At 40.8% G+C, this 22,676-nt stretch overlaps 3 protein-coding genes across 3 annotated transcripts; 2 read left to right on the top strand and 1 right to left on the bottom strand.

Moving 5' to 3' along the window:
* Positions 1-1,209: 1,209 nt before the first annotated feature.
* Positions 1,210-2,974, top strand: clxn (calaxin). The gene is made up of 6 exons (XM_008290467.1): positions 1,210-1,316; positions 1,516-1,674; positions 2,156-2,260; positions 2,369-2,520; positions 2,676-2,780; positions 2,870-2,974. Exons 1-6 carry the CDS (start codon positions 1,241-1,243, stop codon positions 2,918-2,920), a joined length of 648 nt encoding a protein of 215 aa, XP_008288689.1. The 5' UTR covers positions 1,210-1,240; the 3' UTR covers positions 2,921-2,974.
* On the bottom strand, positions 2,939-4,812 carry rbm48 (RNA binding motif protein 48). Its single transcript, XM_008290468.1, has 5 exons — positions 4,670-4,812; positions 4,228-4,418; positions 3,994-4,139; positions 3,220-3,776; positions 2,939-3,126 (listed from the first exon to the last, which is right to left on the bottom strand). The coding sequence occupies exons 1-5, from the start codon at positions 4,793-4,795 to the stop codon at positions 3,064-3,066; spliced, it is 1,083 nt and encodes a 360-aa protein (XP_008288690.1). The 5' UTR covers positions 4,796-4,812; the 3' UTR covers positions 2,939-3,063.
* Positions 4,813-4,936: 124 nt separating this feature from the next.
* pex1 (peroxisomal biogenesis factor 1) lies at positions 4,937-17,647 on the top strand. The gene is made up of 24 exons (XM_008290466.1): positions 4,937-5,128; positions 6,079-6,225; positions 6,383-6,466; positions 6,645-6,759; positions 7,052-7,749; positions 7,880-7,999; positions 8,143-8,263; positions 8,467-8,573; positions 8,713-8,798; positions 8,901-9,033; positions 9,213-9,309; positions 9,419-9,589; positions 9,685-9,839; positions 9,931-10,117; positions 10,254-10,420; positions 11,488-11,622; positions 11,725-11,789; positions 11,968-12,110; positions 13,791-13,894; positions 14,046-14,222; positions 14,626-14,868; positions 15,243-15,437; positions 16,646-16,776; positions 17,088-17,647. The coding sequence occupies exons 1-24, from the start codon at positions 5,021-5,023 to the stop codon at positions 17,170-17,172; spliced, it is 3,774 nt and encodes a 1,257-aa protein (XP_008288688.1). The 5' UTR covers positions 4,937-5,020; the 3' UTR covers positions 17,173-17,647.
* Positions 17,648-22,676: the final 5,029 nt, after the last annotated feature.

Below are 22,676 nucleotides of genomic sequence, written 5' to 3'. Positions count from 1 at the left end.
CTGAAAAACATTCTGTCTGAAGCCGGCTTCACTGTGCAAATTGTTTGCTTAACTGGACTATTTTACATGTTGCTGTTTTACTGTTCCTTAAAGGCTAATTTAACATCTGGTCAGCTGAAAACTATCTTGTCAAGGTGAATACTGATTTCTACAAGGTAATCCTAAATAATTAAAAAGTCAAACTGAAAATAAGATATTGCATAAGTGCTCACCCCCTTCACGTCAGTAGTAGATGCACCTTTGGCTGCAGTTACAGCATTGACCCTGTGGCTAGATCTCAATCAGACACTACAACTTTACCCCATTTTTTTTGTCTTTGCAAAACTGTTTAAGCTTTGTCAGGGTACACTGAGATCATGAGTGAACAACTGTTTTCAAGTCAAGCCACAAATCCTCAATTGGACTGAGATCTGGGCTCTGACTTTACCAATCCTGACATTCACTTTGTTCTGTTTAAACAATTTCTGTACAGTTTTGGCTGTATGCTTGGAGTCAAATCTTCTCCCAAGCTGTAGTTCTCTTGCAGACTGCATCAGATTGTCCTCCAGGATTTCCCTTTACTTGCTACATTCATTTTACCCTTTACCTTTACAAGCCATTTCAGGGCCTGCTGAAATGCCTCTCCACATCATGATACTGCCACCACGGTAGAATTGTGAAGGAGGTCTCTCTCACTTGTTTCTTTCTTGCGCTGTCATTCAGTTTCTGAAGATGACCAGCTCTTGGCAGATTTACGCATGTGCTATTTTCCCTCCATTTCTTAATGATGGAATTACCTGTACTCCAATGGATATCCAGTGACTTGTAAACTTTCTTGTGTGCACTCCCTGACTTGTGCTTTTAAATAACCTTTTCATGAAGTTGCTTGAAGTGTTTTTTTTTGTCTGTATGGTGTAGTTATTGCCAGGAGCACTGACTCACCAGAGACTGGACCTTCCGGGTACAGGTGTCTTTACACTGTACTCACTTGAAACACATTCAGTGCACTCAGATGATCTCCAGTTCACTAATGTGTGACTTCTTGCACGAACTGGCTGCACCTGTGTTGAATTAGATGAGGCACTTCAAAGGGGATGAATACTGCAGCAATCACTTCAATTCGATTAAAGAGTAAAACTTCCAAGGGGTGTGCATACTTTTTATACGCACGTGAATGCACCGTTGAATCCTTCGCGGTTGCCATAGCAACGCTTTTGCCAACTCTTCGTGCTGAGCCCGTCCGGCGTCCTGCTTGGAAAAAATGTCGGAAATGTCTGCTATGAACAGAAAGGTGATACGTAGTCTTGCTGAAACTATCTCCAAACAAGTGGAGCACTGTGAGTATCACGGCTTAACTTCTCCTTGACTACTTATCTCGTGCTAAGCTAAGCCAGCAGTTACAGTAGCTAATAGTGAGGTGCGCGCGCCTCTATATACGTTAGAGTTCATAGTTTAAATTAGCAGCCACCAATAGTGCTTAAAGTCTTATAACTAATATCTTAAAATGTGAAATGTTTGCCATTATGTGTTTCCTAGTTGATCAAACAGAAGTTGAGTGCCTTATCCGAGAGTTCAACATGCTGCTGGGGCCGCCCAGCAGCCCTGGCAGAGCAGCACAGGGCCTGGACAGAATCAGTTTCAGGAGCATACTGCACCGCATGTTTGACATCACCGACGACCTACTCATGGATGAAGGTGTTCTGTCTATGTTTTGTTTGTGTTACAGTGAAAATTATTCACCCAAGAATGTACAAAAATAGACACTATTATTATTATTACTATCATTACTAATGTTGTGTTGTTATTGCTAGTACAACAATTTCCCTGAGGTTTCCACCAAAGGGAATCAATAAAGTTCTTTTCTAGTCTACTACATGGTGTTAACAACTGGAGATGTGTAAAGGATAAATATACTGTTTTAAAAGCTGTGCGTTGATGTAATGCATTGACTCAGTGCTATGTTGTGAAGCTTCGATGCCTGAGGTAAGTCTGGTCAGAATCTATACTGTATGTCAGAATGACAGATACTCAATCTTTGGATGCCTCTAAACATTTAAAGAGTCAAAAATGACTAGCAGGCATTCGATAACTGCCAGTTGTAGCTACTGATTGACTGAGTTCAGACTGTTTGCTAACCTTGGCATGTTCTGAATGTAACTGATTGTGTGTCCTCCAGTCTTCAGGGCCTTTGACAAAGACAATGATGACATTGTCAGTATGAAAGAGTGGATCGAGGGACTGTCTGTTTTTCTTCGGGGGACCTTGGATGAAAAAATGAAATGTAACTTCTCCACCTCTCTTTTTGTGCTTAAGCTCACCCTCTCTCACGCTCACACACACAGTTCTAAGCCTATCCAGCTAACAGCCATTATCTTTTTCTGTGCCTCAGACTGCTTTCACGTGTATGACTCGAATGGTGACGGCTTCATCTCCAGAGAGGAGATGTGGCGGTGGCTGAAGGACGGCTTCGTCAGACTGCCCCCAGAGGAGGACCCTGATGAAGCAGTCAAAGACCTGGTGGAGATCACACTCAAGAAGATGGTGAGATGTTTGATGCCAAAATATCATGGTTTGATCATTTGATGGAGGTACTATCAAAGGATCAGCTTTTAAATTGGGTGTTTTCAGGAGCTAAAAAACAATTATCCGATCTGTAGATAATTTGTCAACACCTGCCAATGTCGTGTCCTCCACAGGACCATGATCATGATGGCAAAGTGTCTTTTAAAGACTTTGAAAAGACAGTGAGAGAGGAGAACCTCTATCTTGAAGCCTTTGGAACCTGTCTTCCTGACTCCATGGTAATCACAAATTAAATGATGTTCAACTGTAATTGCTTAAATTTCCATGGCAAAAATTTTTAATCTTCTCTAATCTTCTTGTTTTTCAGAGTATTGAGGCATTTGAGCAGCGTGTATTTCAAGAACAGATGAAACAATGAAGAAACCATACTAATGTGCATTTTTTACCTCACTGTCTTTAATTTAAAAAAAAATATGTAATAACTGTTTGAACTCCGAAAGAAGTTGTTAGGGGAAACTTTTCAAATGGTAATGTTTTCTTAAATTGTACAGTTGTGCTTGATCAAATCCGACGTCGTGGTTTGACCTTTTTCTCCACTGGTTTCAGGTCAGGAACTGATGCCACCTAAGAGAGATGACATATTTTAGTGACATGCTTAAAGACGTTTAGATTATAGCAGAGAATTAGTTTTATTCTTAGTTACTATCAGAACCCAACCTGTTTCATTGTGTTCCTGATCAGACCAACAGTTGTGTTAAGTGATTGATCCGCCATGTCCAGTTTGGATGGTTCTGGCAGTTTGGGTCCAATCAAAGGCTCATTTTGTCCAGAAACAGTCACTGAATGCTTACCAGCCTCTTCCATTTTGCGTTTTCTGTTCTGCAAGTTTGTGGTCCTCGGGACAAACCTGACCGCAGGAGGCTGATTTGAGGTCAGTCTGTGTTCTGCGCCGCGGTCTCTGTTGGAGAAAGTTTGCTTGGAGCTCGAACTCTGCACTCGCTGCTGCTTTGAGTCAGTGATTGCATGATGTAACGTGCCCATCTTGTCCTCTGTTGGTGTAGTCTCGGGTTGATTTTTCTGTCCGTAAAACTGTTGTTCTTGGGGAGGTAATGGCAGTATAGGAAAGCTTGAATATTGGCTGATGTTCGAAGTCTCCCCTGTACTGTTACTGTGAAAGGTTTGACTGTGTCTGGGGATGTTCTGCTCTGGTGTGGTGGTTGTTTCTGATGACGTGGGTTCCTCATGTACTGCCTCTTTCTGTTCCCTTTCTCTCGCTTTGTTACAACATAAAGAGAGAGAAAACAATCTCAATAAAAGGTGTGTTTTTGCAACCTACAAAACACAGCTGAGTCTAAATTAAGTTTAAGAAAATCTTTTGCTCGTTCTGGCATTGCTGGATTTTTTTATTTTTATTTTTTACTGTAGTATCTATTCACCTAAAATGACAGCATCAGCACAGTAGTGTTTTCTTTAAGAATAAATTATTTGTACCTCTAAAGTGAGCAGCCCTTTTTATGTAACCCCTCCGGTCCTGCAGCTTCAACCTGGTGTCTTCAACAGTCTCATATTCTGGGACGTAGCATACATGTAGGACACCACCATAGAAGCTCTTCTCATCCATGTGTCGCTTTGCTGCTCTGAAACACACATTTTTAAGCGAGATAATTTTGCACATCTTTTTCAAAACTTTGAAGTATAATGAATCAGGTAAGTCGCATCCTGTACCTGGCACTCGTGAGTTTCTGGAACTTGACAAGGTAGACCTCCGTGAACTCCTCAGCAGGATACTCGTCCAGGGGCCTGTACTCCTCCACGGCTCCGTACAGAGCACACAGCTGGATCAGCTCCGTCATCACTCCAATGGCTGGGACCCCTTGGACCATCAGGTAACGGGACTCCAAATTGATGGTGTACACCTGATAAAACACAAAACAAATGTGCTCCATCATGTTAAGGCAACATTTGGCTAACATGTGCTAAAGGCTACATGCTAATGACAAGGTCTATGCAGGACTACAGCGTGAAAACCACAATTCTAGATTATTTGCATTGATTTATGTAGATTTTCAGTTACGTTTACAACCCAGCTGGGAGTCGCATCGTCTCACAGCCTCACTTACACTCTGTTTTTCTTGCTAATATTTACAGATAGAAGCACGTTCATTACCTTAACCGCTTTGTCTTTTCTTCCCTCTCTGTATTTTGGTCGAGAAATGCATACTTTCCGCTGTTCGTGGTGTTTGTAAACCTCCGGGACTCTCCAACAGTCGTTTTTGTTGACAGGAGCCGCCATGTTTGTGGAAACGAATCACCGACTGACTTATTTCAAAATAAGTGCTCGGTCGATGTAGAAAGTGATTGCGATCGCTTTGAATGTCTTATTTTGAAATGCAGCTCAGTTGACGATCAGCTGCTTTGGTCTGGCTGGTCGCTGTCAGAGCATATCGATGGGTTTGTTGCACATTGAACGGAGCAGCCTGTTTGACATGTACAGAGCTAAATAAGCAATGTGAAAATTATGTTTAGCAGTCAGGGCATTCAACCCGTAAGTGTTGTTTTTAACAACACAAAAAACTGCTTTCTTCACCTTCCCTCGAAGTTGATATCGCATCTTTCCCTGAGCGAGGTAAGTTAGCTTAGCTGACTACCAACGTAGCAGCAGCAGTTAGTTAGTTCGTTGGCCTGTTTACAAAAACTATGTTTCGTGCGTTTTTGCGTGTTACTCCTTTCTTATATATATTTTTTTAAATATACAGAATTAACAATGCTGTTGGCTAATCTCTGTGACGTTTTCGTCAAAGTTGCCTCCCATTGCCGACAATACTAAATTATTCAAGACCAAGTTACATTCAGCTTGTCAGCATGCTAGTGAGCATGATGAGCTTAACTTAGTCTTGTGTACTTCATGTTGGCATGCTTACTAGCAAAAGTGAAAAGGAGTTTTTAATGACACTCGACAGGATCCATTACATGCCCAGCTGGAAACCCTTTTTAGAGACCTATTAAGGATTCAGTATACAGGTAAACTGAGTCAGTCAGAAAGTTGGTTCTCTTTACACAAGGGGACTGAAAATAGTTGGTAATTGGCAGTGTTCATTTTTATGTTCACTGCTAGTTTCCATCTTGACTTCACCAGTTCTGATGTAGTGCCTTTAGAGTCTCACTTGGTGGTGACAAAGTACCACATTAGAAATGAAGCAGGAGTCTGTGTAAAGCCTTATTCTAGATGACTGCACTGCCTTGCATCATGTTTCACTATGGTTAGTTAGCATACATGTATATCTAAAGTAAACGCTATCTCAGACAGTATCTCTGATGAAGATTATGCAGGTTGTTTCTCTATTTTTGTTCTTAGCTGTCCTGTCTTCCAGTTTGACATCTTCTTTACGTAGAAATGAGAACTGGGATAGCTCTGTTTTTAATAGTCTAAGCTATGTAAAATGACTTGAATGTGGAGAAACCGCTTGCAGGGAAGGAAAAGGGCTGATGGTTGTGATACAGACATCCCATTGGTAAAGTGCTAGGGTACACAAAAAGTATAACATGAAACATATCCTTTTTGTCTGTCTGTTTCAGAACCAAGCTTTGGAGTTGTCCTGGGGCCATGGATCTCCAGTATTCCTCAGCTGGACTCAAAACAGAACCTCCTCCAGCCTGGACAGCCACAATGTGGAGTTGTGTCGGCAGCTGGGAGAGAGGCTGGGCCTAAAAGATGGAGAGCAGGTAAAGGAGTTTGTTCTTTGCTTCATTTCCCCGCATGAATAGTTATTTTCTCTATGTGATACAAGCTAGAAGTCTTTTGCAAGCTTACGGTATTTATCAGTTACTGTCTCAGCTGACGAGGTTAGAATTGACTGACTTGCTGTGTGGTTTTTCTCAGGGCTTCTTAAGACCATGTCACCAGGTCTCATCATTGCATCAGGTGTTTGTGGAGCCTCTATCATCTGATGACTGGGAGATCTTGGTGGGTACCATCGTGACTTACAGTAATGTGTAACATGCAAGTATGCAGTTGTTTTTTTGTTTTTTTTTAAAATGCACTCTCTGATGACTACAAGCCGACTCAGGAGTATAACGGTGACCAAAACCAACATTTTTAAAGCATTAGTTAATTATCTGCTTCTTGTTACTGAAATCCCCAGGAGCTCCATAGTGCTGCACTGGAGCAGCAACTTCTGGATCAGATCAGAGTGGTTTACCAAGATGCTGTCTTCCCTGTGTGGGTGGACAACCACACCGTCATCTACATCCAAATAGGTTCGTGTGTATGTTTAATTATTTTGTATTGTCCTGTTGTCAAATGATCAAACAGCCGTTGTAATGTCCAAAACGTAAAAATAATAAGAAACCAAACATAGTTTTTGATTACTTTGTGCCACAATATCTAATACTTTAATGTTTAATTACCCTCAGATATTACAGTTATGTAGTTTCAGCAAGTTTTCTAAGACTTCTAACTAAAACATTTGTTCATCTCCTGATTTTGTGATTTAGATATGCTGATAGACAGTATTATTTAACAATATGATCTGTTTTCAACTTTAAACAGCTTCACTCTCCCCATCTGTGCCCTATGGTCGCCTGGAGCAGTTCACAGAACTTGTGGTGTCTCCGAAGACACATGCTGGAATTGGCAACCTCAGTGTTTCACAAGGGAGATCCAGCCAGAAGCAGGATTTTGATAGACAGCAAAACATGGATTTCTCCTCTCCCTCAGGACCTGCACCAGAAAATTCTGCCTCTATAACTTGCAGCCACCAGTGGGGTGGCATAGCTGACCTGAAGAGCCTGCTTCGCTATATGATAAAGGGCACATATGACCCGGTTAAAGGGCAACCGCCTGTACCCGACATTCCTGCCCTCTTCACTGACTCTGTCTACAGAGTGTGCGGTGCACCCCCCGATTCTCTCTGCACCATAAGCCATGTTGCAACAAGTGTTATTCACTTATTTCCTTGGAGCCACAATTTGAGTGCGAGGTGGCTAAGTGGAGGTCAGTCTCCTGTCACATATGGCCTTCTCTCCAAAGTTTCATCCCCTAAAGAAACGAGGAACAGAGCAAAGCAGGCCATGGAGAAAAAGAAGAACGTAGGAGCTGCTAAAAATGGGACTGCTGCTGCTGAAGGAGGAGAGGAGGTGAAGGAAGAGGAAGCCATGGTGGTCAGGACAGTGTGCCATGGTACTGACATGTTAGCAGGCAAGGAGAGAAGTCAAAGCAAGGGAGAGATCCATAGTGGAAGAGTATGGGTGAGTATCATGTCTAACAGTGGAATATATGATAGTTATCTAAGTTCAGATTAGTTATGATACTTTTACTGTAGCTTCGTCTTCTTCCATATATGTTAGCATATCTGATATAAAAGATGTATTTTTTCAGATTCCACAATCGTTGGCCAGCAGATTAAACATCCTGCCACATTCAACAGTAAGAATTAAGCCGGTGAAATCAACTATCAAAGTAGCGTCGACCATTCGCCTACAACCCCTAAAACCACTGGTGAGTGCTGGAGTAGACATCCATGATTACAATGCGTGACGTCAATAACAAAGTCTAAGAACATTTGGTTTATTCAAAGCTGCATTAGATTTAATCCGCTGCTCTCCTTTATGTCTATCTGATCTTTGGCATTTTCTCATCAGCCTGAGGAGGATGATGAGGAGATCCAGACAGCTTTCCTTGGTTGGCTGCACACACAGAGTCATGAACCTTTAGCCTGTCTGACAGCACGGTCTGGCACCGTCCTCCTACATGGAACCGATGGTGATTCATTGCTACACTGCTGTTACAAGCTTGAGGAGCGTATTTATAAATTATATACAGACAAATCTGCGTGTAGCTTTGTAATATTGATTCCAAAATGTTTAATTTCAAAGCGGAAAAATTCACAATACATGCATTAATATAGCAGTTCTTTCAGCTACAATAAAATATCAATAATCCCCTCCTTTTTGTCTTATTTATAGCAAAGTTAGAATTTTCTTTAACTGTGCTGAAGCCAGAACCACTGCACGATCCTCCAGATCAGCTGTTTCTACTAGCACCCACTGTTATCCAAAAGGAACACATACAGGTATTGTTGTCTTGCATGTATAGTAAAATGCAATATTCTACTTCAATTTGTCAAATTGTCAAACCATATGGACAGAGCAGTCTTTTTTCAAAAAGTCTCTGAGGTGTTATTCACACTTGTCACTTTGTGTCAACATCAGGTAGACAGAGAGCCTGTAGCTGTGCCATTTGTCAAAGCTGCAGCTCAAACGCCAAACCCAGAGCTTCCCTCCCTCAGTTTTCTTGGGTAAGTTGTTTTTGCTCTTTCGGCACCTGTGCATGGTTTAAACAAGGATCCTTTTCAGCATTCAATTCACTCTGTATTTTTCATTTCACTGTCTTTTCTCAGTGCAATCGATGAGCTTAGTAGAGCTGGATTTGAGTTTATCTCCCACAGCCTTCTGGGTAGTCCCCTCTCACAAGAACTTGGCACTACTGGACAGGGACTCCAAGGTGGAGCACTACTCATCACTGGTGCTAAGGTATTTTTTAACTACTGCTGTGGACAACACAGACATTTTTACGGTTCTCAAAGGAATTTTGTGAAAATGAGCAGCAATAATTTTGTCAGCCGAAGGTCACCAGAAAACACAGGAGGAGTGAAGCAACTTTTTATCTTAACAAGGATTGTTTTGTAAAGTATGCAGTACTCTTCTCACAGGGGAGTGGGAAGAGCAGTCTGTCCCGAGCCCTCTGCAGGAAAGCCAGTGAAGATCTGGATGCACATGTGGAGGTGGTGGACTGCAAAAAGCTACAAGGTTACAGACTCCACAAACGTACACAGTGTCGTAAAAAACAAGCTGAAATTAAATAGAATTTTTTTATTCATCTGCAAATTTGTGGGTATTTTTTTGTTTTTTTTCTTAGGCAAAAGGGCAGAAACTGTGAGACAGATTCTGCAGGACATTTTTGAGCAGGCAGAATGGAAGCAGCCTTCAGTTGTTCTACTTGATGACCTGGATCATTTGGCGCGGGCACCAACTTCACCTGAACATGAACACGGCCCTGAGGCGCTGCTACAGCAGCACATCGCACAGAGTAAATCATACTTTTTTTTTTTTTCTTGTGCGAATGGGGACCAATAGTAATTTCTGGCCTTGATGCTGATTAATTTTGTTTGTCTGTGGCTGAAGGTCTGAAGGATGTGGTGGATGAGGTGGTGGTTCACTCCAGCCTGGTGTGCCTCGTCATCACCAGCCAGAGTGAGCAGTCCCTCCAGCCCTCTCTGACTGAGGTGCAGGGCTCCCGCTTCATCCAGGGATTTGTAAACATCCAACCACCAGATCAGGTCGGCAGTCAGACACATAACCACATGTGCACACACGCTGAGAAAGGCCATAAGTCGGGAAAAAACTAACAGCTTGTGTTGTTGTTTTCAGGTCCAGAGAGCTGAGATCCTGCGGCATTTGATTCTCAGGAAGCCCTGCCTATCTGAAGAGACCTCACAGACTCTTGACCTGGGGGCTGTTGCCAAGGAGACAGAGGGATACACACCTCAAGATCTAGCAGTGCTGTTAGAGCGGGCTGTCCACGCTAGCACTGTACAAAGAGGACAAAGTGACCAAGGTGCCAAAGACTTTAGCTTCACAATAATAAAAGTTCTTACTAAGGTTCCATATCGTTTATTCAAAGATCACTGTCAGTCATTCTTTGATGTCTTCATGCTTCATGTTATCAGTTTATTTTGCTTTTATGTTATCAGATGTGTGCCTGTCATGGCGGGACTTTGCGCAGGCTCTGAAGGGATTTATGCCTCCCTCCCTGTGGGGTGTAGACCTCCACACCCCGAGTGGAGTTGGGCTGGAGAGAGTAGGAGGGCTAAAGGAGGTGCGACAGCAGCTAATGGACACCATACTGCTCCCTGCGAAGGTCAGTCGACTGTTGCTAATTCCACGATGACCCAGTGGGTTTCAGTCATATAACGGTGCCACTGTGTCGCAAAAGAGGAGCAGTAGTAATAAAATTAAAAGCATATAAGCGTATGCAATGACATTGTATTTATTATTAAACACTATAATTATTATTGATTGTTATAAAGATGAGCTCTTAAAAGTCTCAACAAAAGCAGGACCAGAGGGGGGAATGTCGATGGAATGAACAATGGTTCAAATCAATCCATTTTATTTAATTAAAGTCAAATTCACCAGCACCTTCAGCCTATTATTTAGTTTACGCTTAATTTTGAAGCCTCTGTTATAATCAGTTTTATTTCTACCATTCTGTTCTATCCAGAACAATAAACGTGGGCCTTCCTTGTTCACATGATTGGAGGTTATAAATAATGAAAATGGCTTTGTTTTTAATAAATTCAAATCTGTCTTTGGTTTCAGCTAATCACTTACCAATTTATCGCCTAGTGTTTGAGTTATAGTACAATTTCAGTGTTTGATTTAATTTTTAATATTTCTGCTTCACATGTGATTCATAATAGTGCTTCCAGTTGATTAAAAAACGAATCAGGCTGCCTTGGGATTAGTGGGGTTGATTTGATCTATTTTTATCATTTAATTTTTGATGCTGCTCGCCCCGAGTCTGCGCTGATGCTGTATTTGTTTTTTTGTTTTTTTTACCCCAAACCTGATCCATGAGCCAGTTCCCAAAAAAATAAGGTCTTTAAGGGAAAGAACACAACAATATTCCATCTGTTTTTAAAGACTTATGGCCATAAGTTTTGTAAGAACATAATGTGCTTCCAAGATAACTCAAAGTCAGTGATGAGATTTTATGTGTTCACTGCTAAGTGTGGTGTCCTTCAATGCACAGTATTGGTTTTAGGAGGAATAACAAGAGAGTACCTGACTTTTCTGTTTGCATCCTTTTACATTAAACAACAGTGAATGCAGGGACCTTGACCAAAAATTGTCAGACAACATTACTAAAGCATTAAATTGGACACAACTTATTGCACAGTAATTAATTGTAGGTCTGTATTGCAGTATCCCATCCTGTTCGCCAATCTTCCTATCCGCCATCGCTCGGGAATTCTGCTGTATGGAGCTCCTGGTACAGGGAAGACACTGCTGGCTAGAGCTGTAGCCAAAGATAGCGGTATGAACTTCATCAGCATAAAGGTAGGCTGGGCTTTGGCTCTGACAGTTAAAAAGAAGACTGTGCCCTTCTGTGTGAGAGCACAAGTGTATCTCCAGTGACCCATGAATTTTACTTCTCGCCAGGGACCTGAACTTCTGAGTAAGTACATTGGAGCCAGTGAGCAAGGAGTCCGTGATGTCTTCCAGAGGTTAGTAAACTTTCAAACTCTTCCCAACACCACGTTGCCACGCTATTATACTTTTGTGGCAAGTTTAATGAGTGTCATCAAATATTTATAGTAATATAAGCCCCAGTCATGATCATTCATAGAAGTGGAGTCATTTCCTTTCCTTCCATTTGATTGGTCCTTCGTCTGCCTGTTCCAGGGCACAAGCTGCCAAGCCGTGCATCCTGTTCTTCGATGAGTTTGACTCTCTGGCTCCCAGGAGGGGCCACGACAGCACAGGTGTAACTGACCGTGTGGTCAACCAGCTCCTCACCCAGCTGGACGGGGTGGAAGGGCTGCAAGGTAGGATCATACATCACTGTACTATATACAGTGTTATGTGTACTTAATGACATGTGTCAGAAAAGTTTCAGGACTGGTGTCACAAAGATATATTTCAAATCCAAACTATAGACTACAAGTTTTCTCCTTCGAAATAATCCCCCTGGAGTCTAACACACCTTCCCAGCCTTCTCTGCCACGCCGCCATGCACTCCTGGAAGGATTCTTCCAGGATCCTCCGCAGCTCCGCCGTCACAGCCATCTGATGTCGTCCATGTCTTCAAAACAGGTCCCCTTGATGACCCCTTGAGCTTGGGAAGAGGAAAAAAATCCCACAGAGCCAGGTGGGATGAGGAGGGAGGTTGTTCCAGCACGGCGATGTTCTCCTCAGCCAGGAACTGTGGGATGCTCAGGGCGTTGTGAGCAGGCACGTTGTCATGCTGAAGCAGCCACGACTTGTCCTGCCACAACTCTGCACTGAACGAAGCAAACGCTACAGGATCTCTTTGTAGACGTGCTGGTTGATCGTCTGATGAGAAAAACTTGTAGTTTGCAGTTTAGGTTTGAAATATATCTTTTGTGACACCAGTCCAGGACCTTTTCTGACACACCTCGTATGTTGACAGCCTGTTTTAACAGTTAACAAATTCTTTTGGCATACTCAGGAGATGTATTGCGGTTATGTTTGTGTAGAGGAAATGTGAAAATAGCTGTCTTGTTGTGGTTGTGTGCTGCACAGTTTCTTGGCCAAACACAGTGACTTCCAGGAGTCAGGATGATTGCTTAGCTACCTCATGGTGACAGCAGAACTCCAGGAAGGGGATTTTTACCGGGCGAAGAAATAGGCTGTGTTCAAAACCAGCCTATTGTTCACTCATTGACTACTTGCTGGGTAACAGATACTGAATAGTGAGCTGAAAATTGAAAATCGGGACACTTGTGAATATTTATCATTTTCCCTCATAAAGCTTTGTGTCTATGATACCATCTTCTGCTAGCTATCCCACGATGCAAGATGGTATCATAGACACATAGCTTTATTCATGCATTCTGCTATTCTGGACTTTATAGTGAATACATTTACACCCTTTTTACATTTAAACACAGAAAATGGCAGGCAGTTAATGTTGCACACAGGAAGGAGTGACATGGACACAGATATAGTCTGGCATACAAGTCCCTGTATGTATTAAACAAATAAATACATGGCATGTTAGTCAGTAAGCCTTAGAGGTGCTTGTAAGTGGAATGTTTTTACTGTGTGACAGAGCCAGGGTAGGCATTCTTCCTCATTTGCAGCCTTCATTTCACATCAAAAATGTGTTTTGTTCCTTTGCACTGTACAAATAATGCATGCTCACAGTTTGACACTAAGAGGCTGAAATTGAAGTGGAAAGCTTTTCTGTGCTCACCTGCAAACCTACATTGCACTGAGAGAATAGGAAAGGTCTCTCAGTGATGCAGAGGCTTATTTCATTTGGAAATGAAACATAACTACATATTCGTGGATTCTACATTTTCAGTAAGGATGGAGGTGTATATATAATTTTAGGATTTTCTTTCAAGGTAATTCAACTTTTTATGGAAATCAAATCATACGAGACACAAATAATTATTCAAACAAAAGCATTTTAATTCAAACTTGCCTGGGATCTTTAATTTGATTGAATTTAAATGAACAATTCTGAATTGTGTTTGTAGGTGTGTATGTGCTCGCAGCCACCAGCCGTCCAGATCTAATTGACCCGGCCCTGCTGAGACCTGGACGCCTGGACAAGTCCCTCTACTGCCCCCCTCCTGACCAGGTTTGTTGATTTAAGTCAAGAACAATGTGCTTCTCAACTCTACAAAAGTCCTTAAAAGAAACAGAAATAACGTTGGATTATGAGTCAGAAGAAGTTCTTGGTTTAGAATACGACTCCTGGCAAACTGTCTCCTCTCGTGTGACATTTCCAGGAGGCTCGTGTGGAGATCCTGACGGCTCTGAGTGCAGGCGTCTCTCTGGCTGCTGATGTTGACCTGGAGCAGCTGGCGGCAGCGACAGAGCAGTTCACCGGGGCAGACCTGAAAGCGCTGCTCTACAACGCACAGCTGGAGGCTGTCCACAACAGCTTGGGCGCCAACACACCACATGTAAGTCCATTGTGCTTATTGTTATAGGTTGCCTTAGGCTTAAAAAGCAGGAACTGTTTGTCAGTCCATTTTAGTATTATTTTAGTTAACAGTGACGCAGGCAGCCCTGGAGGCTAATTAAATCAGGTGTTTTGTATGCTTTTCAGCATGTGACTTACTCTGCTTGGGGATCCATTATCAGTTTGCTGCATAATTCAAATTATTGCCAACCATGGTGACAAGAATATATGATTGAATGACTTAAATAGCAAGAGTTACCTGAGGCAGAGTGAGCTTAAACTATTTTTAAACTGAGCTATGGCAACACAGTTAAGCCCCTCTGCTTGATCATGTGTTCTTTGGACACTGCAAATCCTTGAGTATGTAATCTGTGGCTTTCTGTTCCTCTCTGTGTGACAATCAGGATTTGACCTCTGGCTCAGACAGCGACATGAGTCTGTCCTCCATGATCTTCCCAAACAACAGCAGCGCCTCCGATGATTCAGTGGGAGAGGAAGGGGCAGCTGTGGGGCTGGACCAGTCCATGGTGCTCCTGGAGTCCAGTGAACTCCGAGTAGAAGACGAACAACAGCGTCCCAATGTCTGGAGACTGTACTTTGGAAGTTCCTATGAGTCAGAATTTGGGAATTCACCTATTTCAGGACTGGTGAGCATTACTGGCAAAATAACAGAAATAAGTTTTCCCAATATTTAATTAACATGCCTTTGTTGATCATTAACAGAAAGGAGTTGTTCAAGTTTTAATGAAAATATGCTTTTTTTTTTGCAGTCATTAAATAAAATTTGGATATCAGTCCCAGGTCTCTCATTTGTTTAACTGTACAAAAAATTAGTTTCAGCATGTAACTCACCCAATTGTCATTTTTGTTAGGTATACTCCTTTCGCTTCACATTTCCTGTCTTTATATTTAATGCAACTATTAAATAAAGGTAACATTTCACAAAATATTTTGGAAAAAAAAAGTTTTCTCCCTGAAGTTTAGTCTCTCTTCACTTTCTTCCATCCTCCTCCTCCAACAGAACTCCCAGTGTGCGTCTCGACCAAACTCCATGACCCATGACTTTACAGGAGGATCTGTTCGTGACCCCGTCAGCTCAGTCCCTCCTGCTTACATGTCCTCCCTCCAGAGTGGATACGAAGAGCTCGGCCCAGAGCAGCTGGAGCGCCTGCAACAAGACGTTAATAGCATCAAGAACAGCTACAGGAGAGCCAATGTAAGTGACAACAATAAAAAGAAAAATGTACCCACTGAGCATGAGACCAGAATTCAGTGCTGCAGCTGGGTTGTAGCTCTCAGCCCCAAATATGTCCGGCTAAAATAGACCACTTCTAACCCCAGCAGTCTACCTCTTTATTACATCATTTACTATCACACAAACCACTGTAAATATCTGAGATTCACAACTAAAATCTATATATTGTGTGAAATGTTCTGAATTGCCCTGTTCTTATTGTGTTATGTCAAGGCTAGATATAGAACAGTTTAGTAGTTAAGTTAGCCACAGAAAATCTGGGATGAGAAGAGCTTTGTGAGTCTGGCTAACTACAGCACACTTATTTGTATATCCTCATCTTTCAAAACAAAGAAAAAAATATGCCGCGTTTATTATGTTTATATAATCACACAGACAGCTTTTTTTATGTAAGATGCACATGTAAAGTCTGTAACTTGTGCTAAAATTATTTGAATTGCCAGTAATGCTATTACTCATGACCCTTTTTTTTTAAATAAAAACAACAATAAAAAAAACACACATTAATGCCATTTAAAAAAAATAAAATAAAATCGACATGTTACGTACATTTCTGTCACATCGTGTGTCGCATAGTGAGCTTATTTGTGACTTGTGGTTCTCTGGACTTTCATAACAGATGCCCACTTGTAGATTAATTGACAGGTATGGAAGTGGGCTACAATTAGCAGCAGAGATTCGTGGCTAAGATCAGTTTTGCAAAAGCATTGTTGCAGGTTTAATCCTTGTCACCTCTCTGCCATTTAATAATAAAAAAAAAGTATTTCAATATTCATTTAAGCATACAGCTGTTGAAATGATACCGTATCAATGGCAGTGATATAGACATTTATTGTACTTTCACTTTTAAATCAGGCTTAACCCAATTTTATTATAGATGGATATGTACCATTTAGATGTCAATGAAAGAATGAATGAATGAATTGTAATGAAATAATTGAAATGTCAACATCAGTATGTTTAAACATACATGTTAAAATTAGGTAATTTATGCAGATTTTTGAAGTACTTCACATTACGTTTTTAAGAAAATACTTGTCATGAGTAGCTTATTCTACTCCTTACTACTCCACCTACTACCCATGGCTACTGGAGAACCATGTCTAGTTAAACTGCTTTTGAAAGCTCTTGTCTGTACGATCACTTACTATGTTTGTTTGTGTGTGTAGGAAGAGTGTGTTAGGCCACATTCAACCTCCAGTCAGCCGGGCCTGGTGCTGTGTCAGGCTCATGTGAACGCCGCCTTGGCTGTGACCAGACCGTCCCTCAGCCAAGCCGACTGGAAGCGATACACAAAACTGTGAGTATCAGGACATGTGACTGGACCGGCAAGTCGCAGCGATACAAATTCCACTAGTGTTGATAGATTAAATCACTGTTAAATCACTGTTTGCCACACAGGAATGAAACCAAAGTCTATAGTTGTCTATTTGTAAGCTTACAAGAGTTAACGCTGTGATGGAGCAGAGACATTTCACAGCCATCTATATATAGTTGCTGAGTCATTTCTTAGGTGTCAAGTACCGAACAGTCTGAGATATATATAGTCAATACATTGGATTTTTGATCAAAACAGTGTTATTTAATATGTTTTGTTTTGTTTTTTTTAAGGTACGAAGGCTTTGGTGGTTCTGGAGACAGAAAATCTCTGAATACTGTCACATTTAGACCCGGACAACGTGTGACTTTAGCTTGATTAATCTGACACACCTGATTAATTATTTTGCTGTTTAACAATTTCAGAGTTTGGAGTCAGTTTAAATTGATACAGTGTTTGTATGAATAATGTTTTCTACTGATTGAGTAAATGAGACATTTAATTACCTGTGAATGTGAACAAGAATATAATTGCTGTACATATGTATAATGCCAGATTATTGATGACATTGTTCATAAATTGCTTAAAATGAAAATATTTCTACAAATTTTCCTCATCTTATGACATGATTGTAAAGTTCTTATATTATTGTCTGTTTACAGCCACTTGATGGAAGCAGACTAAATTATTTTTAATGTATTATCCAAAGTTTACTGAATATCTCCTTTTAAAACTTGTTGAAAATATGATTAAGATGTAGTTTTGAAAATTGCTTTAAACAATGACTTGCCTTGCTAACACTGAAGAGTACTGTGGGAATTATTTTGATAATTAAAAACCCTGCTCACCCACACAGATCTCCTCACTTATGCTAATTACCCCTGTGCAAGCTGGGAGGAGCTTTAATGAGAGAAACTTCTTCAGACATTTTGACTCGTTGCAGCAGGAAAACCACTGATTAACATTATTGCTGACTCGGTTCTATTATGTGTCCCACAGGTCTGGGGTTCCTAAACTTTTCAGCCTTTGACCCCAAAAATAACAGTGGCAGAGACTTGTGACCTTCACTATACCCAGATGTGGTTGGAGCATACAAAACATTGTGCTCAAGAGGCACACATGCTGGTAGGCTTATCCAAACATAAACACAACAACCTAACAACCACATTATTATTATTACGTAGTAGTAATTCCATATTGGCTAGTAGGAGAGTATATTAGCCAAAGTAATCTCCATGTATAGAATGTCAATTCAAAGTACTTTAAAGTGGAGAAATCCAAGAGTCATGTTACAGATTTATCAGACAAGTTTAAATGTTAAGACCCTGCAATAGTGTTTGGTATATAAATTCAATCTAATTTAAAGATTAAGATTAAAACACGACCAGATTTTTTGGAATATGCCATTCCAGACCTGTTTGCTATTGGTCATATTGTGCCAATCACAAAATGTATATAAAAAATGGATAACGTAGCTACTGCAACGTTATCCGTTGGTTTGTGGCCTTAAGTTTTGAAGCCTCAAGTTTGGCATTTGGCAGGCGCATCTTTTTTTGTTTTGTTTTTTTTTGTTTTGTTGCTTAGATTTTATTATGTTTTGGGGTTTTTTTTTGGCAAGAAAAAACGAACAAAACAAACATACAGTACAACAAAGTTGCCAGGCACTATACTATCCACAAATTTCAGTCCAGACTTAAATTGGAAATGTGTACAGGGGCATATTTGCATATTTATACAATCACTTCATATTATGTATCTAATTCTGCGAGACTGACAAAGTATGTCAAGGAGGAAGGAGAATGACATTTGAAACATACAAACAACAAAGTTTCAACAACATGTCAATCCCAAGGTAGTCCTGCCCTTAAACATTCAATTTTCAATCTGCTTTCATTTGATTTTAAATTGAAGCATAATTCACTAAACGAACACCGTGCTGTATTCAAAAAGTGTTGAAAGTAATAATCAAGACCACAGTGTTGCTACAAAAATGTTCACTGAGGTACTGAATCGAATGAGAAGTCGAATAATTTTCTCAAAGACTTCTATACAATCGGGATTCTTTTGGCAGCTGGAGAAGTCGCCCCCTGCTGGCTGTTGGACAGAATGCAGGTTGAAGCCACTTCTGCGTTGGCTTCGCTTTTCACACTCAGAGGCTCCATGCATGTTTTATATACAATCTATGGTGCCTCGTCAGCTCTTTTTTTTATATGAACATGCTTGGAGATCCTGGGTTGACTTATTGAGGTAATAACCGGCTTCAGTTAGTGAAGCCAGATAACAGGATAGTACAGTGCTATAGAGAACATTCGGGTGGATATATCTGTTTGCAGCCCACACAGTACTACGATCACACAAAGTGAAAACCTTAGTGTGGGCGTACCATGATGGGGCATATGCAGGCAAATCTAGATTAAAAACAGGAGTTACACAATGTAAAAAAATGTGGTCTTGGGCCACTATATGTGTCATTTGATTACAAAATCCATCAAGCAGGAATCCACGATAATGTTACGAGTATTAATCTATTTTAATGGCTGCACATATAGAAATAAATTAAGGAGGATTAAAGCGATCAGACATAAAATGAAGATTGATTTGGAAGAGTCTGTGGCTGTAGGGAGAGACGCTCATTTTAACCTTTTCTGTAGTAAAATCAGAGCAACCAGCAGGGTTAATAGTGAATCTAGAGGAACATTTGCCTTCAAACATTTTAGGTTTAAGGTTTGATCGAGCAACACGCGAGATTGCTGAATGTCACGTAATCACAGTTCGAGCCTCAGGTGAGTCATATTAAGCTGAGTGCCACAAAAATTCAGCAGCAAGATGTCAAGTAATCAGCACATTAGCACATCACAGATCCCCATATCTCTCAAGAAACTATCTGAGGAAATTAAGTCCATCTCACTTTCATTAACCTTAAAACTAAAACCCACTTTTAGTCTTTAAAACACCATATCTTCCAGCACTGCATATATGCCGTACCGCTGCTTTCAAGTAGTTTGATTTAAAGCTTTTGCGACACTTTAATCACAGTTTCTGAAACCAAGATACTGAATAATTAAAAATCTTCTTCCAAAATGGGCAAAACTCATGACAGCGGATCACAAAGACCCTCAGTTTCGCCGCAGACTTTTAATTTCCAAAGTCAGAAAAAATGTTGATCTGAGCCAAAATGTTTTACTTTCCCTTCTCTTCATCAACCACATGCTTTCAAAAACAGCTGAAAGAAAAAAAAGAAGAAAAAAAAACAACTTTAAAGATTACATGTGATGTGTGCACCCTGCAGGAATTAAGTGGAGCAATTTACTCAAGAAGGCAAAAAAGGAATGAAAAACAACTTTTAAAGACATTTTAATTATTAAAGCTCTTCTGCTGCTTTCAGTTTAGCTTTAGCCTTTTTTTTTATGCTGAAACTCTCTGCAGCTTCTGTATCTCAATAACTCCTGACTGAATGGTCCCGGGGAATCTTTAACAGCTTACCTGAGACAGACGTCTTCAGCTTGTTCCTTTTTCTGTTGCAGCGAGCTGTCTTGAGAATATTTTCCAATTGAAGCAATATGCCTGCTGTCGTCCTACACACAGGCACTGGCAGGTTCTGCAGCGGTAAATATAGATGCACGGGGCTGCTTTTGGCTTGCATTGGTCTTGTGTCTATCCCACACAATGCAGCATGAAAAAATGGCCCAGTGGGAGTGTCTCTGCCTAATCAATCTTTCTGACACCTGCAATGAGGCAAAGTCATAAATTACTGAAGAATGCACGTTTAAAACACACAAACGAGGAAAGAGTTTGATGTGAATCATTTCTATCTAATGGGACTGTCTGGTGCCCAGGACATTCAGACAGGTGATAAAAAAAAAAGAAAAAAAAAAGAGCCTGATTTGGACAAAATAACTTGGGATAATGTGGGAAACTCTCTGCCTGCCATCTCCAAGGACAACAAAGCCAGATTTAATTGTTTCTTGAGAAAAGAAAATGCTTGCAAACACCCCCTGGACCTTGAAACCATCAGTTCATGCCACTCTCTCCACCCATAAGGCGGTAGTTTCATTTGGTGCAGCTTTGGTCGGCAGTGAGGGGAATCCGAAAGATTTATCGGCGCATCAGACAGACGTTCCCTGTGGTCTTCAGTACATCACCATCCATCTTTCATTTTCCCCCGCAGGTCTTCTTTATCAAAGCCCAACACCGGTGAACATATGGTGACTTTTAAAAACTCTGGAGAAATTAGGGGAGCAACCCCCGGCCCAAAAAACAGGCACCTGAGGCGTAGTTTAGCTCATTTATTGTCACATTAAAAAAAAAAAAAAAAGTCTCTGCTTCGTCACCTCCTCCTCCTCCTCCTCCTCCTCAGTGGTGCTTTTTGTCTTCAAAGTCATCTCAAGTGATTTAAGTGTTTGCAACAAAGCACTTGTACATTTTTACAACATCAAGAGGCATCAATCTCCACTAAAATTAGATCCTCATCGATGCAAAGGAGAACAGGCCTTTTGTGTGACACCTTCACTTGCTGTTGCTGCTTTTTTTTTGCCAAAATAGAACAAAAGGATTGATATACTGATATAAAGAGGAGATCAAAGCAGAAGACGCAGTGGTGGGGTTTGACTAAAATCAATACATGAAAAAAAAAAAAAAAAGGAGTGAGAGGCAGCGATGACAGACGACTCTGGGACCATTTTAGCTCTGTTAGGTTTTGTTTCTTCTTGACAGGTACATTTCCTGGCAAGCAGGAATATGATAAAAGGTGTAAGAAAATGTAGGGCATTTTACAAATACAGACACCATTGTTTGTTTTTTTGTTTGTTTAGTTATTCAGGCTTCAAAAAAATAGAAGACAAACAGAAGTTCAATATGGAGAAATTCCCCAGTTAAGCTTAACGACAAGACAAGACTAAATTACTGAAGTCTTAAAAGTGAAAGTGACAAATTTACAGCTACTAAAAGCTGAGATTGTTTTCTTAACTGCAGTTTCCAAACTTTTCGTCTCATTAGCTTGGCCCTGGTCAGAAATCATTTCAGATGTGGCACTTTGCGATACAAATAAACTTGACTTCTTGTTGTCTATGACAGTGTTCCGGTGATGTAGAGTGAATACGTCTTGGCAGGCTACACCTCTTGCAGCCTATTAGACATGCATTACTCCTGTTGTGTCTGTAAATGCTGACTGACTGCAGCGCGTCTGGAGAAAGCTCCTCAATCAATCACCAGACCACCACCAGTGAAGATAAGACCTTTAGATTCATTACTGAGATTGCTGAGCTTAAGCAGCTGTTGGGTTGGACGTGGAAATCAATGTCAGAGTTGTATCCATTTATCTAAATCACAATTTCCTTCTTTGGTGGGCCGATCCTTCTCTGGGTTAATGCAATCATTTTGCCCTGGTAATGCAGGCCTGGGGCCGCAGGTGCTGCAGCCGGAGGAGACGTTACAGTCATCTGCCTGTTCAGAGTGGAATATTACCTGCCGAGCAAAGCTTTACTGTTAACATGAGGCCGATCTTTTGTGAGTGCATGTCACCAATCTGGGAATGTGGCTTTGCTTCAGCCTATAATATCCTAACAACATGGGAAGCCATTACATTTTGTGAAGTTATGGTTCTCAGAGTGAATCTTAATGACTTCAGTGATCTGATTTCTATTTTAGCATCATCACGAGGTGTGTGGCAGTGAAACGTCTCAGCAGCAGTCATTCACATTACCACATTTACATGCTTTTATGTCGCCCCTCAAGATGGATTGAAAACCCTTTAATCGTCTTTGTACTTTTTCTCTACTTTCTACACTAACTCCTAAAAGTTCCTCAAAGCTACTTTAGATACTAATGGATACAAATAAATAAGCCGACTATCACCTGAAGTATATGAAAAATGTTTTAGGTCT

This window comes from Stegastes partitus, unplaced genomic scaffold (genome assembly GCF_000690725.1).
Source record: "Stegastes partitus isolate 25-593 unplaced genomic scaffold, Stegastes_partitus-1.0.2 Scaffold676, whole genome shotgun sequence".
NCBI lineage: Eukaryota > Metazoa > Chordata > Actinopteri > Pomacentridae > Stegastes > Stegastes partitus.
Note: the sequence above shows the minus strand (reverse complement) of the source record. Positions and strands in the feature narration are given on the sequence as shown.